The 25606-nt window shown below is 33.1% G+C and overlaps 3 protein-coding genes, 2 long non-coding RNA genes and 1 other non-coding gene across 7 annotated transcripts; 4 read left to right on the forward strand and 2 right to left on the reverse strand.

Annotated features, from left to right (window-relative positions):
• Nucleotides 1–1524: 1524 nt before the first annotated feature.
• EMB3147 (Acyl-carrier-protein S-malonyltransferase) lies at nucleotides 1525–5547 on the forward strand. Its single transcript, XM_085752958.1, has 10 exons — nucleotides 1525–1839; nucleotides 1926–2011; nucleotides 2100–2166; nucleotides 3483–3625; nucleotides 4145–4193; nucleotides 4306–4443; nucleotides 4548–4628; nucleotides 4707–4883; nucleotides 4962–5048; nucleotides 5150–5547. The coding sequence occupies exons 1-10, from the start codon at nucleotides 1588–1590 to the stop codon at nucleotides 5210–5212; spliced, it is 1143 nt and encodes a 380-aa protein (XP_085609084.1). The 5' UTR covers nucleotides 1525–1587; the 3' UTR covers nucleotides 5213–5547.
• A 548-nt stretch (nucleotides 5548–6095) lies between these two features.
• LOC146939186 (uncharacterized) lies at nucleotides 6096–6871 on the reverse strand. Its single transcript, XM_085752960.1, has 2 exons — nucleotides 6764–6871; nucleotides 6096–6674 (listed from the first exon to the last, which is right to left on the reverse strand). The coding sequence occupies exons 1-2, from the start codon at nucleotides 6792–6794 to the stop codon at nucleotides 6247–6249; spliced, it is 459 nt and encodes a 152-aa protein (XP_085609086.1). The 5' UTR covers nucleotides 6795–6871; the 3' UTR covers nucleotides 6096–6246.
• Nucleotides 6872–6929: 58 nt separating this feature from the next.
• Nucleotides 6930–7000, reverse strand: TRNAG-GCC (transfer RNA glycine (anticodon GCC)). The gene has a single exon. It is a non-coding gene; the product is annotated as a tRNA-Gly (tRNA).
• A 109-nt stretch (nucleotides 7001–7109) lies between these two features.
• PBCP (Protein phosphatase 2C family protein) lies at nucleotides 7110–10842 on the forward strand. 2 transcript variants are annotated; one of them, XR_015031576.1, is made up of 11 exons: nucleotides 7110–7302; nucleotides 7396–7450; nucleotides 7541–7620; nucleotides 8008–8089; nucleotides 8304–8374; nucleotides 8505–8584; nucleotides 8693–8790; nucleotides 9687–9807; nucleotides 9900–9977; nucleotides 10303–10351; nucleotides 10430–10842. XR_015031576.1 is itself a non-coding variant. In XM_085752961.1 (11 exons), the coding sequence occupies exons 1-11, from the start codon at nucleotides 7148–7150 to the stop codon at nucleotides 10480–10482; spliced, it is 927 nt and encodes a 308-aa protein (XP_085609087.1). In that variant the 5' UTR covers nucleotides 7110–7147; the 3' UTR covers nucleotides 10483–10842. The 2 variants fall into 2 exon arrangements, 1 of the variants encoding a protein (XP_085609087.1); XM_085752961.1 differs by having other exon boundaries at nucleotides 9895–9977.
• A 7962-nt stretch (nucleotides 10843–18804) lies between these two features.
• Nucleotides 18805–20108, forward strand: LOC146939189 (uncharacterized). The gene is made up of 2 exons (XR_015031577.1): nucleotides 18805–19623; nucleotides 19723–20108. It is a non-coding gene; the product is annotated as an uncharacterized LOC146939189 (long non-coding RNA).
• Nucleotides 20109–24550: 4442 nt separating this feature from the next.
• On the forward strand, nucleotides 24551–25220 carry LOC146939190 (uncharacterized). The gene is made up of 2 exons (XR_015031581.1): nucleotides 24551–24991; nucleotides 25092–25220. It is a non-coding gene; the product is annotated as an uncharacterized LOC146939190 (long non-coding RNA).
• Nucleotides 25221–25606: the final 386 nt, after the last annotated feature.

Here is a 25606-nt window from a genome sequence, read left to right on the forward strand (position 1 = left end):
TGAGTACACGAGAAGTGTCAATATCAGTTTGTGCAAGAGATAAGTGGATTTGCATCGCAATTAGTATACTTTTAAGAGTATCACAACTTCATAAGAGAAATAGGTTGTAAGGGGCATTTTAACAAACCAATGGTTGACTTCCCATGAGCAGCGGCGAAGCTAGCACTATTTTTACGAGGGGGCCAAATATAAAGAAAAAAAATTAAACATTAATATACGAAACTTAATTAATTTTATTCATATTTAATGAAACTGCAACAAAGAAAATAAAAGCTAACAGTAGTTATTTATAAAAGTTAAGCTCTAAAGAGTTTTTAGAAGTCAAATTTATCCATAATTGATACTAAACTAAATAGATTATCAAAATATCATCTCTATTTTAACCAACAAAATTGTTTGGAGTGGCCAAATAATATCTTAATGAGGTAGCTACATACATATCTAAGTTAAATATTAAAGATTTTTTTTTCTTTTGGGGTAGCCAATGCTACCCCATGGTACTGAAGCCCTTCGCCCCTGCCCATGAGGACACTACATTGTTAAATGCATCTAATGGATATGTTTCAGACCCAACAAATCAACCATCTAAATGGAGCATACCTGAACTCCTTTATGAATGGGAAAACCAGGAATTGAGCAAACAAACAAATGTTTAAGTATCGTGTGAAAGAAATATGCGACAGTTGACACACCTCTGATAAAACTACTTAACTTTAAATCACAATTTTTTGGCAAAATAACAATTTTGATTCCCTGTTTAATTTTTTTTATCAATTCATGTTTTTGACTATCGAATTTGATGATGTGACAATAATTTGTTCACTTCAAGTCATTTGTATTATTTCAATTGATTTTCTTTGAGCTTCTTACGTTTGATCCCAACCCAATTTAACACCAACTTCTGAAAACTCTCATCAATTATATCATTCGTTTTCATATAAGTGGTTTGTTACCTCAACACTTCTTAAATAGAAGCCTAAAATTGCACAATTAAAACTAAGGGATCATTTTAACAAAATAAAGAATTAAAATTGCATTTAAGCCAATTACTTAATTATACTTATATAGTCACAACATGAAATTAAAATCATTTAGGTCAAAAAAAATTCATATTATTTTTTTGAAGTAAAAAATTCATATTATTTAGTTGTTGCTTTTTTTCTATTCCTTTTCTATTCATGTGTGTGCACTAATGTTTGGTTCAATTTAAGAGAGACCAAAATTGATTCTGGAGGTTTAGAATTGATTCTGTCATGTTTGATTTCTTTTGAGTTGAATTGATTTTGCCTATAGAATTGATAATACTTGTAGAATTGATTTTTATAAACAAATTTATAATTCAACCAATTTTATGTAAATATATCCAAACACGAATCATTTTAATTTCAACTCATTTTTAATCAATTATTTCAAAATCAATTCTCGCATGACACAATATTGAATGTAGGATTGATCTAATGGTTCACAAGCATTAAAACTCACCTCCCTTTTTCCTGAAGTAGTTGGCAGGTTTCTTTGGTTTTGAAGACAAAAACACTTGGTAACCTCCGTCATCACTGTAACAAAACCCATAAATCCAACGTTTGAATGCAACATTTCTTTCACCATTCTCGCATTCTCCACAACCCTTCTTCTTTTTCCATCTCTACAATGTCTTCTTCTCTCACTCTTCCCTCTTTTTCCCCTATCTTCTTCCCAAATCGAACCCACACTCTTAAAACCCACAATTTCCCTAAATCTAGGGTTTTGGCCACCATCTCCACTGGATCTCAATCTTCCATCCACGAAGCTTCTGTAGCTGATTATAAAGTCTCCAATGCGTTTCTCTTCCCTGGTCAGGTATATTTTCCGCATTGCATTGCGAATAAACAATGAATTTTGATTGAAATTGGAACTGGGAATGATTTGATTTGATTTGATTGTAGGGTGCACAAGCTGTTGGCATGGGAAAAGAAGCTCAGAGTGTTCCTTCTGCTGCAGTTTTGTACAAGAAAGCCAATGAGATTTTGGGGTATTTAGTATTAATTATTAGTTTAAATTACAACTATTTTTGGTCAAGATTAATATTTAATATGTTTTGTTTTGTATTGTGTATTTAGGTTTGATCTTCTTGATGTATGCATTAATGGGCCGAAGGAAAAGCTGAATTCAACAGTTATCAGTCAGGTATGTTTCATGTTTTAGTATAAATGACAATCAAGGTTGTTATTTTATTGAGGTGGAAGGGTGGAGTGAAATTTAGTGGAATGACATTAGTTGTGACTGTTTAGATTTTTTATGATATGACGAAACGGCATGAAGTTAGGTGGAGTATATTTCATCGCATTAGTGTTATCGATTGTGAATGGCAGAAAGCAAAGAATCTGCAATGGTTGATAGTTAGCAACCCTGCACCACATTCCATCCAATGTCATTATTTTTGTACTTTCCCCAGTTTAGGAATATTTGAGATGGAATCAAATTATCATCCACTGATTTTTTCATCATGCAGTTCCATTTACAAACAACAGAAAGGAAGTTATTTTTCAGTCTATCATAAATATCTATAACATATCCTCAGTGTGTTGGATGAATGATATAAAATGTAGTTCAATAATGTTATAAACTCATATTGATGATGATATACTGCATTTAATAAAAAAAACTTCTACTATTGGCTCTTACTTAACTTAGAATAATGCTAGTTTTTATTTATGTGCTAATTATTTACTTCTTAAGATAGTCTATGTTTAGTTACAAAAGATTCCTTAGACTTCTGTTACATTAAAGTCGAAAACAAGTATCATTTTTGTGCATGAATGATAACTTTCATATTATGCCAGAAATTTGAGACTTGAGAGTCATTGCTTCATGCCTGTTGATCAAGTATAGATGATTTAAAACTACAGATCAATGTGCCATAACAGTGTAATATGAGTTGGTTTGTAATCGGAGTAACTATCGAGAAAATATTAGTTTAACAATTAGAAGTTGAATCACTGGAAATCACTTCTGGTGGATCACTTCAGAGTCAAATTCAAATATTGATTTGCGTCTTTAGCTATTATATTTCACCCTACTGGAACTATTATAACAACAGCAGCCAAGCCTTTTAATATTAGACGGGGCTGGCTACATGGTTTAATGATGTTTCAAGTTCCCTGATAAGAGAGCATTTATCTCTAAATCTCTCTGAATTATTTAAAACATTTTTCTGTTAACATTATCAACGAAATAGGAGTCTAACTAGACCGCATTGTCTGCACTTGAGCACTCCATTCCCTCCTCACCAGACCTTAGACCTCCTCTGTAATCATGATTTTAAAGGAATAAAAAGAGAATAAAGAGGCAAACATCTGTATGATAGTATATAGAGACCTTTTCTACACTAGAATGCATACATCACTCTGTATGCATACATCACTCTGTTCTCCATGAAATTTGTTGTTTATAAAGGCCATAGAGGCATATATGTAATTTTACCATCTAATTCTCTGCTTCAGCCTGCCCTGTATGTCACAAGTCTTGCTGCTGTTGAGCTACTTCGGGCACGTGAGGGAGGTGAGCAGATTATTGATTCTGTTGATGTTTCATGTGGTTTGAGCTTAGGAGAGTATACTGCTCTGGCGTTTGCTGGGGCTTTCAGGTGAGTTGACAACAGTAACTATTATTAATTACCATGTATTTTTTGTCCAAAAAAATTGATTACCATGTTTTTTCTACTGCTTCTCCTTTCATTGCCTCCGTTTTTCATATTTTTCCCAACGTTTCAAGAAATATTTGAAAAGAGAAAAATATGTAATTATGGCGAATGTGGCCTTTTACCATGACAGTAGAATTAGGAAAACCAAGTGGATATGTTAAGTGACCCAACTACGGGGTTTCCAGTATGAGTCATTTAAAGTTTATAGTTTTAAATCACATCAGTCATTACAATCTAGTAAATGGTTTTATTGTTTTTAGTATACCATCTATGAGAAGTTTAGGCCTGTTTGTTTTCAGCTTGTCAGCTTGTAGCATATGGTGAACGAAGAAGTATCTTCCCTGTGTGGTTTTGCACATAAATTGGTTCACAGAAATGTCCTTTGAGTTGTTTTTTTTAAAGTTCCACTTTTTTGTCTTGATTTACATGATCTTGACCCATGTATTTAATTCGATTTGTAAGCTTTGAAGATGGACTGAAATTGGTGAAACTAAGGGGTGAAGCCATGCAGGTAATCTGTGGTAGTTAGTTTAGTTTCTTGTATGACTTGCTCAGTTACACTTACACAAACTTCTTTCGATAGTAATTTGCATTCATGTGAGTAACCATTGTTCTTTATCCAGGATGCTGCTGATGCTACTAAAGGTGCCATGGTTAGTGTGGTAGGACTGGACTCAGAGAAGGTCCAGCAGTTGTGTGATGCAGCCAATCAGGAAGTACCTGAAGCTGAGAAGGTTCAGATTGCCAATTACCTATGTCCAGTAAGGTTCTTGAGGATCTGGCTTTTAACAACCTTAGGCAAAATTCTGTTTCTAAAATCATGATAAATAATTTCTTTCAAATTGACTGTATTATATTTTGGTAGGGAAACTATGCTGTCTCTGGAGGCATAAAAGGAATAGAAGTGGTGGAAGCCAAAGCGAAGTCTTTCAAGGCTCGAATGACTGTATGAAATTTGCATCTAAACTTTTCTTTTCTACACCACCTTTCGCAAAGTAATAATGCCTTTTCCTCATGGTGGCAGGTGCGCCTGGCTGTTGCAGGCGCTTTCCATACTAGTTTTATGGAACCTGCAGTGTCAAGATTGGAAGCAGCATTAGCATCCACAGACATTAGAACCACAAGAATACCAGTCATTTCCAACGTAAATGCTCTGCCACATACAGATCCTGACACAATAAAGAAGATATTGGCACGACAGGTATGCAGGTGATACTTGTTTCTATCCAACGCAAAAGACATAAGTGGTAAATAATTGCACTTCTAATGCAATTGGCAGGTTACTTACCCTGTTCAATGGGAAACAACAGTGAAGACTCTTCTATCCAAGGGGCTGAAGAAAAGCTATGAATTGGGACCTGGAAAGGTAGAAAGTTTACGCAGCCTATACTATCCGTGTTCTTGAATCTCAATGGAGACCTCTAGTTTTATAATTCTGCTAACTTTTATTTTCTCTGGACTCTTCAGGTTATTGCTGGAATTGTCAAAAGAATGGACAAAGGTGCTGATGTTGAAAACATCGGAGCTTAAGAAGTTTGCAGGACATTGCTATGTGTGTGGCTTCCAATACAAACTACAATATTGCATCTCCTTTTTCACGAGAAAATGTGTGTGAGCTAAATCAAAGAGAAACACGGGACTTGAAACGTCTGCGTGCAAAGAGCAACTTCAGTCAGATTTGAATGCCAGTTTTGAAGTTAAAAAAACTTAATCCACCAATAGGTTCCATTTTGAATAAGTTAGATCACTGTTTGTTATTGTTGCATAGAATTTTATTTCATTTATATAATTTTATACTCTTGTAGAATGTTGTACTCTAATCTCTGTACCAATAAATTTTAGATGAAATAATTGTTGGTTGAAAATTTGAAATGGCAATGGTGAATACTTATTTTACATTCGATTAATGTCTGATTTTGAGTTTGGTCACTGCAGATATGCATCTAGCTTCCATTTTGCTGCGAAAACAAATGACGAGTATCTATTGCCTCTTGGTCTTGGACGCCGAAACAAACAGAGGTCGTGTTAATGTTTGATTCTCCGGTATAAAAGCTAAAACTATGGTGAAAAACCACATAAACGTATAAGCTTAGATTTCTTGCTTCTGAATTTTAACAGTGCAATTATGTGGAAAAATGAAGCTGGAGGCAGATCCAAACACACTTGTTTGATCAAATCTATGCGATAGATTTCCTTTACCACTAATCCAAAATTCTTAAATAATTCAAGTTTGTTTTACTGTGTTTTTGTGTAAACCGAGTATCTCCACGCACGCAACTGCAAAGACTATGTTTTGTGGAACTCAAATAGGCGGCAAACTCTAAACAGTTTTAACGCCATCTTATCTAAGGACTTCTGGGTTACAAGTGTCTGATTGGTAAAATAGTAAAGCAATCTACCAAAGCTGAAATGAGAGAATTCGAAAGAGAAATCACGTTATTCATCTTCTTCCCAAAACACAATTTTGTTAACAACTAAATAACTTGTAAAAAAAATACAATACAATACAAATCCATAATCAAAATGAAGAACAAAAAATAGCATGAATCTGCATATCCAAATCTTCAAGTGTTTGAAGATTGTCTTCGTCTTCGAATCTGATCAATCCAACGCTCCTCCGGAACTTCCGAAACCCATCTCGGAGCTTCTCCAACAAACGAAATCCCCCGCATCGCTTCCATCACCCTTGTCGCATTCTCCGCCGTCAACGGTGCAATCCTCCTTCTTTCCTCTTCCCTCAACGTTCTCTGAATCTCATTTTCAATTTCCTCTCCGCTTCTCTCCTCCTCTTCCTCCTCCTCGTCGTCGTTCAGATCCAGCATCGAGATCCCGTTCTCCGCTCCACCTTGCGCAGTGTAACCGTTCGGAATTTGATGGAAATCATTCGCGTTTTCTCCGTCTGAACTGCCGTCGTCGTCGACGGCGGATATTGGTTGGTAGTATTCCGTAGCATCATCGGAATTCGCGTCTGAATCGCTTCCGTTTCCGTTTTCTACCAAATAAAGAACAAAAATAAAATCAGTTCATGAAGCAGTTGATTTTTTTTTTCTGAGAAAAATAAAATAAAAGAAAAAACAATACCTTCAATTGAATCAATGGTGGCACTGTTCATTATTGCAATTTGAAATATGAAACTGAAGAAGAAAAAATAGTGTAAAATGAAGAAGAAAGAAACACGAAGAAATAAATACTACTTTTTTTAATTAAAAATAAATAATATTATAAATGAATAAATAAAAAATATTTATGCACCAGCCGGGAATCGAACCCGGGTCTGTACCGTGGCAGGGTACTATTCTACCACTAGACCACTGGTGCTGCTTGTTTGATTCTTGAATTTAATTATATATATACATAATATATATTATGTTCAATTCAATGTATGAAAAATCATGATAAATTTTGATTTTCATGGCAGTGTGTGAATGTGAAGAATAGAGGGAGTTGAAGTTAAAGTGGTAAGGAATGGCTATTTCAATATTGAGAGCTGTAATGGTGTCTAATTCTCATTGTCAATCTCAACCACACATTCATAACATATCTTCTATTGATGAAAATGCTAAAAGGAGGAAAAGAGTAGTTTTCTCTTCTCATTCTTCAGAACTTAAACCTGTAATTAGGTTAGTAAACTCTTCATTTTTTTTGTTTAACTATTAATGCTTAATACTTTTTTTTGGTCTATGTTAAAATTGGGTTTTGGTTTGATTTTATAGGTCATCAGAGGTTTCATTTTCTGTTGGGACTTGCCTTATTCCACATCCAAAAAAGGTAATAGTAATTATATAGTTAACACTAGTTACATGTTGTTTTGTGTATTTGTTACTTGTTAGAGACTTAGAGTTGTGGTGTTTCTTGAAGGTTGAGAAAGGTGGGGAAGATGCTTTCTTTGTGAGCAACTATAATGGTGGAGTTATTGCTGTTGCTGATGGTGTCTCTGGGTATGCTACTTACTCACTAATTCATTATTGGCAAAAAACTACTTTCAAATTCATTGAACAACTTATGTATCTTGTCTATAATATTATAGACCAGATACATCATTTATTCGTTGAATCTAAAAAGTTGTTTTTTGCTTATAATAGTGACCAGAAGGTGTAAGTTTTTATATGATAAACAAATATTATAAGCTTATATGATAAAAAATGTTTAATTAAATTGTTTATCCAAACAAGGCATTACTATCATTAAACAAACACAAAATGACACCCTGACTAAAATCTTGCTTTGTTTTTCAGTTATAAATTTAGATGGTGTTGTTATGCATCATATTGAGATCTTGTCTTGTGACAATTTGTCTCAACGTGTTTTTGTGTTATGTTTCACAGTTGGGCTGAAGAGGATGTAGATCCTTCATTATTCCCACGTGAATTGATGGCTAATGCTTATAATTTTGTACAAGATGAGGAGGTATCGTACCCTAAACGCAGATACTGATTATGACTATTCGTAGAATAACATTATATTTGCTTTCCAGTTACATTCATTCTTTTGAAATCTAGAATGATATCTGTTTTTTATCTTTAAATTTTGAGCTGTAATTCAATAAGAATGGTTATATGCATGTTGTTTGGTGACAAAGTAACAAACATGTTGATTCGTTGAATATTGGTTGATTTTGCAGGTGAATAATGATCCTCAGATTCTTATAAGGAAAGCACATGCTGCTACATTCTCTACAGGCTCGGCAACTGTGTAAGTTTATCCTCTTTAATTTAGGTTGCTAATTTGGAGTAAAAAGATCAAACATTGATATGCATTTTAATATTCAAACTATTCTACCACATTATAGCCTCAACAATTTCTTGTCTGTGATTCTGTGAAGCATCATTGCTATGCTGGAAAAGAATGGGAATCTAAAGATTGCCAATGTTGGTGATTGTGGATTACGAGTTATCCGTAATGGTAATATCTCATGTTATAAAAGGAGTTAAATCTTCCCTATATGTTTTTTTCCTCATCGAAAACACTTTGAATGTTGAGAACTTGAATTTCTCGGTGTTCTTCTTTCAGGTCAAGTAATCTTTTCCACTTCTCCACAAGAACATTACTTTGACTGCCCATACCAACTGAGCTCTGAGAGGGTTGGCCAAACATACCTTGATGCAATGGTAACATTTAGCAATTGTAACTACTATTATATCATTAACTTAGTTTCCTTTTCCTACTCCTCTATTTGTCTTCACTTCACTCTTTTTTAAGATTTCTAAACCTGCCTTATATATAAATTTGTGTATGTGAAATAGTCAATGATGAGAAAAGGGAAAATAAGCACAAAAATCAACCACCTAAACTTTCTTGCTCAGATTGAGACAGATAACTAAATTACTAATATTAATACTCCCAGCATAATCCGATGCTACACAACAATACCCCCTCCGTCTCATAATAAGTGTCACTTTTGCATTTTTTTTCTCTGTCTCAAAATAAGAGTGTTTTAGTAAATGATACTAATTTTACCATTAAAATCACCACAACTAATCATTTCCTTAAGAACTGTGCACAACCCAAATGCTACACTTGTCTGAGACGGAAGGAGTATTTTATAATGTTTTTTGCTGTGAAATATAGACGCAAATACCAAAGACGACGTTGACACATAAACACCGGTAATAATTTGATAAAATAGAAGTGATTGAATGTAACTACCTGTGTCATTTTCATGTCGGTGGCGGACACCAGACACAACTTCAATCTGAAATTTCGATTTTGCATAGAATTTTTAGGCTCACGTGCCAGCCAAAATATTGGCTTTGGGTTAAGGGGTCCAGTTTCTTTGTTATTATTTTCCATAGTTATTGTTGTACATTAGTTCCCCCTAAACTCTTGTATTTCTTTTAAAATAGCTTAGTTTCTTGATTTGGGTGAAGGCCAAGTTATGTGTTATCATATTGAGTCACAGCATAATACACAACACAACTTCCCAAAGGGGATATAATCTCATTTCACACCTGATACAAATGTATTTCTGTTATATTTTCTTTTACTAACCTTGACAGAAAAACAGGTAAGTAATGTGGAGTTGATGGAAGGAGACACAATTGTCATGGGATCTGATGGGCTTTTTGATAATGTTTTTGACCATGAAATTGCTCTAACCGTTGCAAACAAAGATGTTTCTGAGGCTGGTATGGTCCTTCTTCTTTGTTGATCTGTTTGAGGAATTGCGATCAACTGTAGGAATTTCACTGATTCACAGTTCATTTTGTTGCTAGCAAAGGCATTAGCTAACTTGGCAAACAGTCATGCAATGGATTCAAATTTTGATTCTCCGTATTCATTGGAGGCAAGGGCCAAGGTAAAGAAATAAGTTTGTAACTAAATTTCATTTGCTTTACAACAACAAATATTATTTAAAATGATGCATTATTTTATGATTGTCAGTTTTGGAAAATGACTTCTTAATAGGGAAGCGACCTTCTAAGTTTTAAAAGAGTCGCAGTCGTTGAACAAGTTGACAATTGTACTAATGACTAAAAAGATATTGTTTGCAAGAAACACCAAAAGAAGTTGAAACACGTTCTAGAAAATTAGTTTGCGTAAAATAGATGGACAAATAAAAAAGCAAAACAATTTTATGAACTATCTTTTTCTTTTTTGATGCATTGTCAACAATTTTACAGGGTTTTGAAGCTCCATGGTGGAAGAAAGTTCTTGGGATGAAGTTGACAGGTATGGTATAGAAAATTCTAAAATAACTTATATTTTCTATCTATATGTTGCTGACTTTACTTTTTCTATTGTTAACAGGTGGAAAGCTTGATGATATTACTGTAATTGTTGGTCAGGTTATAAATTCATGAGATTTACTAATCTCAACGATTGATTATGCTGTAAAGAAAACAAGGTCCTGATTGTTAAGATCACCAGAGAAGGAGTTGCCTTAAGTATACCATGGCACTAAACTTTGGTCATGCTCTTAAATTTATTTTTTCCATGGAAGTTCTCTTGCTTTGCCGTGAAAGAAGCTTCATGCATATAGAAAGAAGCTGTATAAGATATTCATTCAAAGTTAGTTTTTTGTTTATGAGATGTTGTACATAATATTTGGAACCAGTGGTAAGCAAAAACATGTAATGTTAAGATAAAGCATTACACTGACTGCTTGAGCTTATTATATTTCTCGATGTCTCCAATGTAAGCTGAATGCCTTTACTATACAATATGCTTCTTTTTATATTTATATTTATAAACACACACACAATTACACAACATGGTTTTAACATGCTGTGATACATCACATGTGAATCAAGAAGCAAGAGACGCGCGAATGAATACCATTGTGAAATTTATGATTGATATTTAGGCGGGGGATGATATGAACAAGGCATTTGGTGGCACGGATCTTTTTGTGCTTCAAAAGAAATTACATGTAAACCCAGATATAAATGATGAGGACTATGTCACTTGCTTCAGATGGTTTATGCACCTTCTGAGATGATGTTTTAACTTGACTGTTGCAATTTGTATGCAGAGGCAAGTCATCGATTCAAAAGGAATTACATGTAAACCCGCATATAAATTGCAGTGAAATCATTTACATTGTTGTACCTTGCTAGGGAAACTTTTGTTTAGCTGCAATTATCTTGCAAGAGCTAGCATGAACGCTTCTCATACCTTGTTCAGGTCATTACATTGTTAGTGAACCATAAATTGTTGCTAAATCACTTCCTGATAAAAAATGAGAAGCAGAGGCAATAATATATAGGTGGTCGAAATATAAAGGTTCATATGCCACTCAAATTAGTTTGTTGGTATCGAGTGTGTGTACTCGTGCCATTCAAATCAACACTATATAACAAATTATATGAGGGTCTGACTCCGATAAGCTTAATTTGATTGATTTGTGTATGTGTGTATTCACATTTTGTTTTATGTGTAATTACTATATTCATAATATGTTTATAGTTATTCAACAAATCAGGATAAGCAAAATTTATCATTTCGTCAAACCCGCTTCAATTTTATGGATTAGCATATCATCTAGTAGTTGTATTTCTGCCTACATGTCCTTTGAGCATGATGGTTCACTTCCAAGTCTCATGTCCTTTGTTGATGTCCAAAAATAATTGCATGTTCATTGTTAAACGAAGAACTTTACCGAAGCCAGATTACCGATAGTTCATTTGGTTGTGAGATTCCTCTTCATCCTTGTTGTCGGTTCGAGACTGGGCATTAGGAAGAACTTTATCGAAAGCCCATATGTACGACGAGTTTATCATAGCATTCAGCCATTCACGATATCATGTTTAGATTCCCTAGGAATTATTGGTAGGATTTTCCTAAAGTCACCACCCTATAACCATAACTTTTCCTCCAAATGGTATGAGGGTTTTATGATTCTGAAAATGAAATACATTTATCCAAGGGTTCAAAACACCATTTGTTCATCATTGGAGCCTCATCTCGAATAATTAATTTGTTGTTGACGATAATTTTACATGGGGAATGCCTTGCTTGATATTACACTTTGATTCCTCGGATTTGTTGTGGCTATTAGATTCTTAAATCTTGATTGTGCTGTCACTCTAATTCCACTCGATGCAATGTTAAGAACAATATCACTCTCAAGATCGAATAGATGCTGATAGGGTATTCATCAAATCTTGTTTGTCAAGGCATGATTTATAATTGTATCATAAGCATGGATGAAGCATGTTCCACCTCTAGCAATAAGTGTCTTATTATTTGGTTTGTCTTCAACAAATGACTTGTTATTAGTTTAATTTTTATTTTATTTAGTTTTTCTTTTACTATTGGTTTGTCCTCAAGAAATGGCTTGTTGTTTTTAGTTTAGTTTTTATTTTTCAGCATTGTTTTCTAATATTTTTAACGGTATTTTGCTTTGTTATGCAACTTGCTTGGTTCTCCTTGGAGTTTCTTCAATCAACCTATAATTTCTTATATAGCTGCGTTTGTATCATCTTCCTTTGTTTCAAACAAGGGGATGTTGAGCTCTATGCCATCTAACATGGCCTCTCGCTAGCCAAAGAGAAGGGTATTGTTGATCTTTTTTGCTATTCTGATTCATTATTATGTATCAACATCATCATCGGCTCCCTCTTGAAGTTTCATGCTTATGTTGTTTTGATTCAAGACATAAAAGAGTTGATGGAGCAGACTTAAACAACTATTAGCCACACACGCAGGGAGGGCAGCCAGTGTGCGGATTTTATGGCCAAGCTTGGTGCCTCGTCTAACTATGAGTTCATGCGTCACGATTCTCCACCTACGGAGCTCTTGCCCCTCCTTCGGTCTGATGCTGCTGGAACTTTTTATTTGAGACTTTAGTTCTCTTTTTCTTCTTGTTTTTTTCGGTTGTTTCCCTTGCTCTTTAGCCTTTGTAACAAAAAAAAAAACAAGGGGATGTTGTGTTTTCTTTTTCTTTAACTTGTTTTTCTCATTTGATAAGAAGAATTATTGTTGTTTTACAACCTATATAATACTCTTTCTGATGTATCATATATCAAAATAAAATTCACAAAGAACTAAAAGTTGTGAGCCAGTGAAGTAAAAAAGGTCAAGTAGAAAAAATGATTTAAATATATGATGGTATGTTTTTCCTTATTGTATGATACATATTATACACCCTTGCTAACCTACGATTTCCTTTCCAAATATACCATTTTTCAAAGTCTTGGTTAGTGGCTTTGTGCAATAAAATAACAAATTCAGCTTTTGGATTTTTTTTTTTTTGGTACATCAAATTAAGCTTTTGGATTTTATTATGTAAAATTGATGAATGTTAAGTCATGGTTGGGTTGTGGTGGGTGCAATCAGGAAACTGTGATGATGGGATTTATTATTCTAAAAAAAAATTGTCATAATAAACAAGTGACCTACATTGAATCTTCTTACAACAACAACAAATTAAAATCATTGAATTGCTTTTCATGACATGATTTTTTGTTTGTATATTAAAAGGAAATGATTTTTGTAATTTAGGCTTCGATCGTGAATTTGTGAATAAGAAAGAAAAGTTTATACACATTTTAAAAGATTTTTTATTTATGAGAGTTTCTTTTTCGGTTTTTCCACTATGATTTTTAAAAATCACTCCCGTCCGAATTGATATATAAAGAGATTGAATTAATAAATGTATTAAAAAATAATTAAATTATGAAATTTAATTTCTTAATTCAACTACGATAAAAGATACTAAAATATCTTTTCATATGAAATAATAAAATTAAATAGTATAAATTTATTTGTTAGTTTTTTATGTACATGGCACTCTAGTTATTTAAAAAATTATAACAACTCTTGGCTTTCTCTTCAGCCAAACAAAACAATAAAAGAAACTCACTATATTTCTTACATGTTTTCCAAGAAAAAGTTACTACTATTAATTGTTTTAACATGTACAATATTTACACATGTTAGACAAACTCTTGATAAATTATACAATTTCATAGATCATTTCTGAATATTAATAATGTGATGGAAGTTGACACAAGATCCTACAATTTCAATAATTAATTAAGTTGAGTATTTTACTCATTAAACATGGTTAAGGCATGATAAAAGAGATTGATCATTTTTTGTTGACAAATTTGTCAACAAAAAAAAAATGCACTCTTAATTGTGAGGTCCACCTTACTAGTGTCAAATCACATTATATTAGGATGGACGATTTGACGATGTGTTAAGCAAAATTACAACACCTTAGTCTTGATTGAAGTTAAATATAGTTTTTTGTCAAAATGATAATAGCTCAATATGATCTTTTTCAAACTCATAAATATGCCCTAAATTGCATTGCACAAGTACCACTATATAGTGTCGTCAATAATGCATTGCATGTCATTCAAGCATGCCATTTTAATAAATTTCATGCTAGCTAGCCATAGCTAGATCATGCTTGCCTATTACAGCCAAACGATGTGGGCTTTTTATAGGACAAGAAGATGAGGTAGTAAACTTCGTACATATAATTCAAGATTCTTATGTAAAAATGATCATGGAGTGAGTCTGACAAAGGGAAAGGTAATAGTGCAATGAACTTAATTTGGCAAAGAAGATGTAACACTTTTATATTTGTCAATAGAGATGTAACACTTGGAAGCGCAAAAGAGGGTTCAAAAGAGGCTACCACAAAACTCTTGTTTTCTAAACATGGGTTTGGCAATGGAAGTACATGAATGAAATGTTGGATTTTGCTAACCAGTGTCCCGGAATCCTCAAATATAAATTTTATCTTTGATAAAGTAATAATTACACTACATTTTTATAAGAATTTACCTACTTTTGTTGTTTAACCAATGCCTCTGGAACACTGGTTAACATTCTTTGATGTTATAAAAATAGAGGGAAGAATAATTTCATTTCTTTTTACCGTATAAAAGATAAGCATAAATTATACTAAAATAAAAAGATAAGCATCAAAACCTACTTAGACTAAGGGTCCATTTGGTTTGAGAATTAGAAGGGAGGGAAGGGGAGGGAGGGATTTTAACGGAGGGGAGGGGAGATATTTTAATAAAAATGTGTTTGGTTTGCAAGGGGAGGGGAGGGATTTTAAAATTATTTTATTGTTTTACCCTTGAACTTCATTAAATAAGGATAATAAAGTAACGAAACAATAACGATGTAATCGATAACAACACGTTGAAATAATGGATTATTAATAAAAGTTGCTACAGGATAATATAACCTAATAATAATAAAAGTTGTTACAATATAATATAATCTATAACCTAATAATAATAATAATAATAATAATAATAATAATAATAATAATAATAATAATAATAATAATAAAAGTTGTTTCAAGAATAATATAACCTAATAATAATAATAAATAATGTTATAAGGATAATATTGAGATTTTAAATTAATCTAAGGATAATTTTGGCAGTGCAATAAAATTTGATCCCCTCGCCTTCTAAAAATTGAACCAAACACTTCAAATTAAAAATATTTCCTCCCCTAGGAGTAACAATCGCAGAATTAAATGGATAGCATGGGAATGTGTGGCATGCCCCCAAAGAATTTGGTGGTATGGGGTTTAGGAATTTCAAAGTGTTTAATCTCGCCATGGTAGCTATAAAAGGATGGAGTTTTCTATCTAAACCTGAATCTCTGGTTGCTAGAGTTTTTAAATCGAGGTATTTTCCCCGTTCATCATTTTTTGGTGCTAAACTCGGTTATAACCCGAGCTTTGCTTGGCAGAGTATTCGGAATTCGCGTCAGTTACTTTTATATGGATGTAGATGGACAGTAGGAAATGGGCAGCAGGTCAGCGTGATGAATGATCCATGGGTTCGAGGTGTCCAGGGAAGCTGGATTCAATCCCCACAAAGCCAAGGTGTGCATAGTTTGAGTGTGTCTGATTTGATAGCTACCGAGGAACGAGTTTGGTATATTGATAAGATTTAATCTTTGTTTCCAGATGATATGGTGCAGGCTATTCTCGACACACCACTGTTTACAGAAGTTCAAAATGATAGAAAAGTGTGGATGATGGAACAAAACGGGAGGTATACTGTTAAGACTGTTATAAACTAGTTATGATGGAGTTGCTACATACTGATCGATTCCATGTTTAAGGAGAATGGCGTAGAATCTGGAAGGTGAATTCCCCTCATAAAGCTCGTAATTTGTTATGGAAGATTTGTAGAGAGTGTGTTCCGACGCGCCTTCGATTACAATCACGGCATGTACAATGTGAGATGATATGTCCCTGGTGTGAAACGGTTGTTAAGGATGATTGGCATGGTTTTGTGGGTTGTACGGTGGCGCGTGAGAGTTGGTATTGGGCAGGGATTGCAACTGTACTGCAACCGCAAGTTGGAATTGTGAGCAACTTGGCAGACTTTGTTTTTGATATATGTCGTTCAGAAAGCCGAGACATTGCTGGTCGGGTGGCTTTACTTCTTTGGCAAATTTGGGTTGCACATAATGATGTAATTTGGAATGACGCTCATCATACTTCAACGAGCATTGGGAGGACACACTAGATGCCCGGCAACAATGGCAAGATGTTCATAAACACCCCTCACCACTGGTTGTACAACACGAGCAGAGTAGAGTGCAAGGTAACAGTTCAGTTTGGGAGAAACCGAGCGAGACGTGGTTGAAGTGCAATGTAGATGCCGCGTTCCATGACCGTAACCATATTACATCTTTTGCGTGTTGTGTTAGAGACTCCCGCGGGAAATTTATTCGGGCTCAAACAAAATGGAAGTGGGCAAATATGACAGTTTTGGAGGGGGAGGCATTAGCCTTACTCGAGGTCCTTCACTTTGCTGATGCGAACAGATGGGACTGGGTTATGTTCGAGTCCAACTCATCTACTCTAGTGCAAGCTTTATCATCTCCGGGCCATGGTGATTCGGAATTCTATGCTATTGTTTCTAGTATTATTTATGTGAAGTTTGTTAGGAGATAAGCGAACATGGTTGCTCATAGTTTAGCTAGGGCGACCTGTTTTTGGGCTAGTGACCGTATTTTTGATTCTTATCCTTCTTGTATTGAACATTGGTTGATTAATGATAATAGTTAACTTTGTTTCTGTCAACAACAAAAAATTCCTCCCCTTCCCTATCTTTCCCCTCCAAAACTCTCGAACCAAACGGACCATAAGACTAATAAACCTAGGAGAAATTGTATTCTAAAACCCTTCCAAGGTTCAAGAAGGAATAATAAACCATCTTTGGCCTCTCTTTGAAAATTGGTACATCCAAATAATCAAAAGGTGGAAGGGATTGTCTCCGGTGAATTCTCCTCCAGTTTTCTCCTGTGAGTTAATCCCAATCATTCATTTCTTTTAATAACAAATCAATGGCTATTAATTAAAAGAATTAAATTATATGGTTTTGTCTTTTTCCTTTCATTTCTTCCTCACGTGAGATCATCTTCCTCACTCACAATTCTCACAAACCAACGCATCAATGGTTCCAATTGTTGTGTGGTGTTTCATCCCATAAAAACCATCAATTCCAATCGAAATAGAAATGTATATACTATCTATACTACCAAATTGATTTTCCAATCAAATGTGTGGTGTTCCAATTGTTTCTGGAAAATTAAACGAAAATGAAAAAGAAGAAGTAGAGGTAGAAGTATGAACAGACAGTGGAAATCAATTTTCCTAAAACCTAAGTCATTTTTCGAAATTGAATCTCCTTCTCTCACTTGGTGTTTCTCTATCTCTCTCTTAATCAAGAAAAGAATCAAACCCATAAATTGATTTTTTTGAAGGTTGATGAGTTTTGTCTTTTAATTTGCTGAAGAAAGGATGGAAAATAGAGAAGGAATGAAAAACATCACATTGCTCCACCTCCACTGCTGTTATCGTTGAGATTGGTTTATGAGTGAGGAAGGAAGGAAAAAGACAGTCCATTTAATTCCTTTTATTAACAGCCATTGATCTGACATTAAGAGAAATGAATGGTTGAGATTAGCCCACAGGAGAAAACAGGAGGAAAAGTGACAGGAGACGATCCTTTCCCATCAAAAGGAAGGGTTCCGTGGGAAAAGAGAAGCAATAACAGCATAAATAGGACCTTAAATCGAGAATGATTAATGACCTGAATTAACTACATATTCTTGGAAGAGGGAGCAATAACATGATCATTGTTCTTAGTCACATTACATGAAATTATTATATCAAGATACTCCCTCCGATCACTATTATAAGCAAATTTTGACTTTTTAGATTCATTCAATAAATGATGTATGTGGTCTATATTGTAGATCACATATACATTATTTATTGAATGAATCTAAGAAGTAAAAATTTGCTTATAATAGTGACCGGAGGGAGTAGAAAACATGATTCGGGATCTTGATACATCTAGAGTCGACCATACAATCCAGTCTTCTATTATCAATCAACAAAGAAACACTTCTACCCAAAACTTGATCAACAACGAAAAATAAAAAAAAGGACGCAAGGGATCGCATGACAAACTCCCCTAGTGCAATTGAAGAAATATATGTAGCTATTCTATTAATGATCAAGGGATAATTTAACAAAATTAAAGATGGACTTGATCAAGTTGCAAAAAATGTGATTGAGATGAAAAATTCTTTAGAACATTGAGAAGAAATTCTCAATCAAGAGTGTCAAATTTCCTCCAAAGGTTTTCTTATTAGACAAGGTAATTTTATTTCAATAAATTTATTTGTGGAATTTAATCTCATCTTCTATTTTGGTATAAATGATTTCTTCTTCGGTTTCAAATGTGTCCCCCCAAGTTTTAAAATTGGTTTTTAGGGGTTTTGTAAGTTCTGAAATTGTTTGTTAGTCATGAATTTGGTATTTGTACTTTTTTCTACCTTACACAACACTCTTTTTTCATTCACCATGGTATTATCTCATTGGATTTTCTTGATAACATTTTTAAATAAACAATTGTTGTTTGTTCACATGATTGTTTCCTTGAGTTATGGCCTAGTTCCCCAAGTACTCTTATTTTTAATTTTATTTTAATATTTTTATTGGAGTGCCTGCAAATGATTGGTGGTGGTCTTATGATGTCTATTCTTCCATGTAATGCCCTTTTAGTCTAATTTTTGCAATAAAAAAATCTGTGAGTTTTCCTTTCCTATCACGAAGGGTTATAAACTTGTAGAAATTTATTAAAAAATAATGAATTCTTATTATAGTTAAGTTTTTTATGTGACCTATTTACTAAGTTTGCTAAAGGAACAAAGTAGAAAATACATTGATTTACTTAAAAGATATTTAATGTCAATTCTAGTTTTAAAGAGTTTTTTGCAACTCCAAAAGCACGTAAAGCTATTTAATTGATTCTTTTTTTAAAAGAATTAAAGCTTTTCAATTGGCGTAAGGAGAGTGTTAGTTTCGTAAAATATAAAAAGTAATAAAACACTTAAATGCAAAGGGCAGAGGTGTAGGAATATGACTCAAATTTTTAATTTTGTTTATGTTATGACTATATTTATTTACCTGTTTGTGGTTTTAACGAATGTTTATGGTAAGCAATTTTTCAATCTTCCCAAATTTCCTTCTTTACTTTGTAAACAATATTTCATCCTATTTAGTTATATTCTTTTATTCTATTTTTTCATTACAGCGGGTGTAAGATGTCATGATGTCTCTAGTTGTCCAAAAAAGATGTATTGTAAGGTTGGTACTCATATGCAATGTGTAAAGCACCAATGTAAATGTATTAAAAACTTTGAGCCAATAGATCTTGCATGATTATTTATTTAGTGTCTGACCTATGAGAGTACACAAACATCTTGATACAATATTTCATAGGTTGCCATTTAGTTATTATGTTGGCACTCAGTAATTTGATTTTTTTTTTTTTTTTTTTATGATTTCAAGTCCATGTAGTTATGACTTTGTACCCAAAGATGGTAGTCATGAAATGAAATAAGGCAACAAATAATATTGTGTAAATTGTCATCTTCTTTCTTAATTTTAGAGATATCGCCATGACCTTTAATTTAGTTATATCACTTTTTTTTCAGCTAACAATATCGTCTATCAGAATACTGTTAACTATTTAGTTGAAAAATAATTTTTATTTGGGTAAATTACACTAACCTCCCCTGAGGTCTCTTTAAATGACACAGACACCCCCTCTAGTTTCTTATTTAGCACTAACCTCCCTTGGTGTTAAACACCGTTTAACTTCTGTCAAATTATATTAAGGAAAAAAAAACAAAAACAAAAACAAAAAAACTCATGTTAACGTTGTCTTTTCATCTCCTCCAAACCCAAAATTTTCATTCCTCCATGGAAGCAACACAGAAAACATAAAGCTCATGTCTTTCTCTTTGGTTCTTGTCCATTGGATAGATTCCATTCTCGTACATCATGCTTTTGTGGATATCTATTGTCCTGTTCGTTTTGCTGGTATTGGAATCCAGGAACAAAAAAGGGCAATTTCCATGGTACAATTTATTTGAATATTAAGTTTCGTCCCAAACCCATTTGCCTTTGGAATAATAACAAGCTTCAATTGATTGAAATTTTTGTGAATTGTTGGGAGGAAATGTGACAAAAATCAAAGCCAAAAAACCTTTTGACTAAAGGTTACAAAAAATGGCTGATAGAACGGACAAGAAAAGCTTAGAACTTTTTACAGATATTCTATGGTTTAGTAGATGAAGATTATCATAACTAGAAAAAGAAAAGTAGCAGCTTTACTTTTAACGGATAATAAACGGTGTTAAGTTGTAAAGGTAGGTATCCGTCTAATTATGACACTTTGGGGGAGGTTAATGTCTATTATAAAACTAGAGGGGTGTCTGTGTCATTTAATGAAACCTCGGGGGAGGTTAGTGTAATTTACCCTTTTTATTTTACTTCACATCAAGAGCTTTTATCTATACTTTTCAAAACATTTTTACTTTAAAATCGACAATACCAGCATTAGCGCCGCAATAGTGAGACGTTTTAAGTGAATCTCCATATGTTTTCGGATTTGATTCAAAATTGTCATCTTATTTAAATTAGACATCGATATATATCCTTTGCAATTTTACAACTTTATTATCGTTCCCGTGAGTTTCGTTTCAAGTTTTCCTTCGTCACCTTTAAGTGTGGATTTTCTTCATTGTGGTAAAAGGAGATTATTTTATTTAGGAGTATAATGAAGGTCATGGGTAGAAAGGTTGACCCTAGACTCTGACTTTGTCCTAGTTTGTTTTTTTTAATGTTTTTTAAGTTAATATATAATAATAAAAAAGTAAAAATACAATATATGGGGGTCATAAACCAAACCAAGGAATAGATTCTAAATGCCAAATATTACACAGGCACTATAGGCTCTAAACCTGTTTCTACTCCATCTGATTCTTCCATCAAACTTCACATTGATTCTAGTCCTCCTTATGATGACATTCCTGCTTATAGGAGACTGGTTGGAAGACTCCTCTACACCAACACCACCAGACCTGATATTACCTTCAGTACTCAGCAGCTGAGCCAATTTCTATCCAAACCTACACAAACTCATCACAATGCAGCTTTAAGAGTTTTGAAATACCTTAAGGGATGTCTAGGAAGAGGTTTATTTTTTCCAAGAAACTCTTCTCTCACTTTGCATGGTTTTTCAGATGCAGACCAGGTTGGTTGTCTTGATACTAGAAAATCTATTTCTGGTCAGTGTTTCTTTTTAGGAAGCTCATTGATTTCATGGAGAACAAAGAAACAAATTACTGTATCAAGATCTTCTTCTGAGGCTGAGTACAGAGCTTTGGCTTCTGCTACTTGTGAACTGCAATAGATTATGTATCTTCTTAGAGATTTGCATGTATCCTGCTCCAAATTACATGTGTTATACTGTGACAATCAAAGTGTCATTCACATTGCTTCTAATCCTGTTTTTCATGAAAGGACCAAACACTTGGAAATTGACTGTCACTTAATTAGAGAAAAGTTGCAATCTGGCATACTCAAACTGCTTCCAGTTTCTTCACAAGACCAAGTAGCTGATTTTTTCACAAAAGCAATGCTTCCTAAGTCTTTTAATATACTCTTGTCCAAGTTGGGATTGATAAACATTTATCAACCTCCAACTTGTGGGGGATATTACACTGTGATGAAAATACTAATCACATCACTTAGTTTTGCTATTTCTTGCTGCGCAAGTAATTGATATTAGGGTTCTTATACTTTACTGTTTGTACACTCTAGACTATCATGCACTAAGATACTTGTGTGTGTGTGTGTGCGCGCGCGCATATATATATATATATATATATATATATATATATATATATATATATATATATATATAGGACATATCTAATGAGAATGACTTCTTTATATGAGAATATGAGAATACATTATTAGCCCTTTAGATTAAAATGAAAGGCTTAGATTCAAAGTACCAACATAAATATCACGTGGACCATCATCACCTACTTCTTTTCATTTCCACGTTCCAACTTCCAACACAGCTCTCAAACCTGCCTCTACCTTTCTTCTTCTTCTCACCGTCGACAACCAGTTCTGGCCCCTATCTTCTTTCCGGAAAGGGTTGTCATCGCTCGCCCCCAACCTTCTACCATTTCCGGCCTGAAATTCAGTCGTTCTTTGTTAGTTTTGAAATCCCTAATTTCAATTGCAATGTTCTGAACCGTTTCAATTGCAAATTCCTAATTCTTAACTGAATTGTTCTTCAAAAAATTATCTAAATCTTTGAGAAATCAATGGCAATTCGACACAGATTAGGAAAAATTCCTCCATATTGATGTTATCGATTTGTGTATTTTATAAAATTGAATTTGACAAAATTGTTTAATTTTGTATTGATAAAGGAACCCACAACCAACTACTCCCTAATATATATATATATATATATATATATATATATATATATATATATATATATATATAAGTTGTAATCAATATTGTATCATCAATAAGAATTCACTTTTATTTATTTTCCTTTGTTTCCTAATACCAAATAAGAAAAGATTGTCCAACATAACATTATATTAGAACAAGAGGACAACTATATATTCTAAATTAGGATAAAAAAAGTCTCTAAAAACACCTTAAGCAAGATCATTAATTAGAAGATTATGAGCGAGTATTATAGGATCAAGTTTTCTTTGAATACATGAGTTCTTCTTATTAGATTTAGAGATAACCACGATGGATTGATATTTATCAATAGGTGATTTTGTGATAGTAGAATGCTACTATCCGCTACAAACACCTAAAAGATGCTTGTCGTAAATAAAATTTATATTGAAGTTATAATCAGGAGGATGCAGTTGCTTCCTCCTAACCTTGTCTTTATGCTCCAAGACTTTCCTTTTCAAGTTCTCAACTGCAACAATATCTTACACCACACCTATAGCTTTAACAGTGTCATCCACTAATAGAGTGTTTGGATTCGAGTTTGCATCATGTTTCTCACTTTCCAATGCACTCTTGAAGTGAGTTTTGTGAAGCTACAGTTGTAAGCTTCTATGTATTCGTGTGTTTGTGCTCATTTGAACCTTGTTCCAAACAGGAGCTAATTCATTGTCTTCATCACAATTGGCATCAATTGTTTTTATCGGAAAGGGATTCCTCAATCATTTTTCAGGGATAGTTGCTTCAATTGTATGATCTAACACATTATAAATCTTTTGTTGAATTGTGTTTTCAACATAAACAACCGCCAAAGTATGATAGAGAGTGAAATATAAAACACACATATATAACAGCAAGTATACACTGCCTTAAGTTATAGTTATAGATAAATCGTACCCATATGGATTATGTTGTTACTTTCAACTTCTTTCAAAACATACAATTACTTGTTTGTGTGCAAATAAAATAAATCATTTAAGGTTTCAACAATAAAAGTAAAGTTTAATGAATAGTCTAAATAAAAAAAATGATTTTAGATCTCAAATGTAAAAGAGTGGTTAAGGAATTTGACTTGATCAAAATATAGGTTCGCATGTAACAGGATGTTGCAACTTTGAGTTACTTCATGGAGACCTTACGGTCTTAGCGATTTTCCAACATAACCATCATGATTAATGTAACACCCGGATTTTTAACCAAGACATTACTTGAAAATAAATTGTTTCTCAAAACATTTGTGATAATTTTTTTTCTTAATAATTGATGGTGTTGCATTTTTTTTTTATAAGACTACCAAAATTTAATAGCTGAATTGTCTAAACTACCTATTTTTTAAGATAATTATTTTTTTTCCTGTTAACTCGTTAGAAAATCCGGATGTGTTCCATGTAATGCTCTTTTAATCTAATCTTTGCAATAAAAAAATCTCTGTGAGTTTTCCTTTCCTATCACGAAGGGTTATAAAATTATGAAAATTTATTAAAAAAATAATGAATTCTTTTGATTGGTAAGTTTTTTAAATAACCTATTTAAGTGTGCTATAGGGACAAATTAGAAAATACATTTATTTGTCTCCGTAACCATACCTCAGTTGACATGGACAGTGCATTGTTATATGCAGGGGTCAGAGTTCGAACTCTGAACACCCTACTTATTATTCACTTTAAAATGTAAATTCTAGCCATTAGACTACTTGACAAAATAAAAACATTGATTTACTTAAAAGATATTTAATGACAATTCTAGTTTTAAAAAGAGTTTTTCGCATCTCCAAAAGCACTTTAAGCTATTTAATTGATTTTTTTTTAAGAATTAAAGCTATTTAATTGGCGTAAGGAGAGGGTTAGTTTTTTTTTTTTTCTTTTTGGTGTAGGAGAGTGTTAGTTTCATAAAATATAAAATGATAAAACAATTTGTTACATGCAAAGGGTGGAGGTGTAGGAATATGGCTCAAATTTTCAAGTTTTTTCAAGTTATGACTATATTTATTTACCTATTTCTTGTTTTAACGAATGTTGATGGTAAGCCCACTTTTAAATCTTTCCAAATTCCCTTCTATACTTTGTAAATAATATTTCATCCCATTTAGTTATATTCTTTTATTCTATTTTTTCATTACAGCGGGTGTAAGATGTCATGATGTCTCTAGTTGTCCAAAAAAGATGTATTGCAAGGTTGGTACTCATATGCAATGTGTAAAGCACCAATGTAAATGTATTAAAAACTTTGAGCCAATAGATCTTGCATGATTATTGTTATACCCTAATTTTGGACCTAAAAATACTAGTCAATTTTTCTTTTCTTGCATTATAAGTCATTTGAACTATCTTTGATCAATTGCATCTTTCTCTGCATTTTATTTCAATGTTATTTGCAAAATTTACATGCAAGGGTATTTTAGTCATTTCCTGCATTCAACTCATTTTAATCTTTGAAAATTGTTTGGGTCTTTTAAATTGGTTTGTATAAGTCCTTGTTTCAACTTCATGTCAAAATTCATTTCAGAAAACATCAGTCGAGTCATTTTTTAGTCAGTTTAGCCCCTAGGGGCATTTTAGTCATTTCATGTGATAAAATTTCTTTCAGTCTTTTAAAAAATTTGTTTGAGTCTTTTCATTTGATTAGAATAAGTCTCT

This window comes from Medicago sativa, chromosome 3 (genome assembly GCF_051527215.1).
Source record: "Medicago sativa cultivar Bolivia chromosome 3, Bolivia_mono, whole genome shotgun sequence".
Classification (NCBI taxonomy): Eukaryota; Viridiplantae; Streptophyta; class Magnoliopsida; order Fabales; family Fabaceae; genus Medicago; species Medicago sativa.

What these genes read in the sequence shown, in the direction of transcription:
- EMB3147 (XM_085752958.1), top strand. Translation starts at nt 1,588, where the DNA reads ATGCAACATTTCTTTCACCATTCTCGCATTCTCCACAACCCTTCTTCT. An exon ending in AAAGCCAATGAGATTTTGGG is followed by an intron (nt 2,012 to 2,099) that starts GTATTTAGTATT and finishes TTGTGTATTTAG; the next exon opens with GTTTGATCTTCTTGATGTAT. An exon ending in TTGCCAATTACCTATGTCCA is followed by an intron (nt 4,444 to 4,547) that starts GTAAGGTTCTTG and finishes ATATTTTGGTAG; the next exon opens with GGAAACTATGCTGTCTCTGG.
- LOC146939186 (XM_085752960.1), bottom strand. Translation starts at nt 6,794, where the DNA reads ATGAACAGTGCCACCATTGATTCAATTGAAG. An exon ending in CACCATTGATTCAATTGAAG is followed by an intron (nt 6,675 to 6,763) that starts GTATTGTTTTTT and finishes TTTATTTGGTAG; the next exon opens with AAAACGGAAACGGAAGCGAT.
- PBCP (XM_085752961.1), top strand. Translation starts at nt 7,148, where the DNA reads ATGGCTATTTCAATATTGAGAGCTGTAATGGTGTCTAATTCTCATTGT. An exon ending in TTATTCCACATCCAAAAAAG is followed by an intron (nt 7,451 to 7,540) that starts GTAATAGTAATT and finishes TGTTTCTTGAAG; the next exon opens with GTTGAGAAAGGTGGGGAAGA. An exon ending in CATTGGAGGCAAGGGCCAAG is followed by an intron (nt 9,978 to 10,302) that starts GTAAAGAAATAA and finishes ACAATTTTACAG; the next exon opens with GGTTTTGAAGCTCCATGGTG.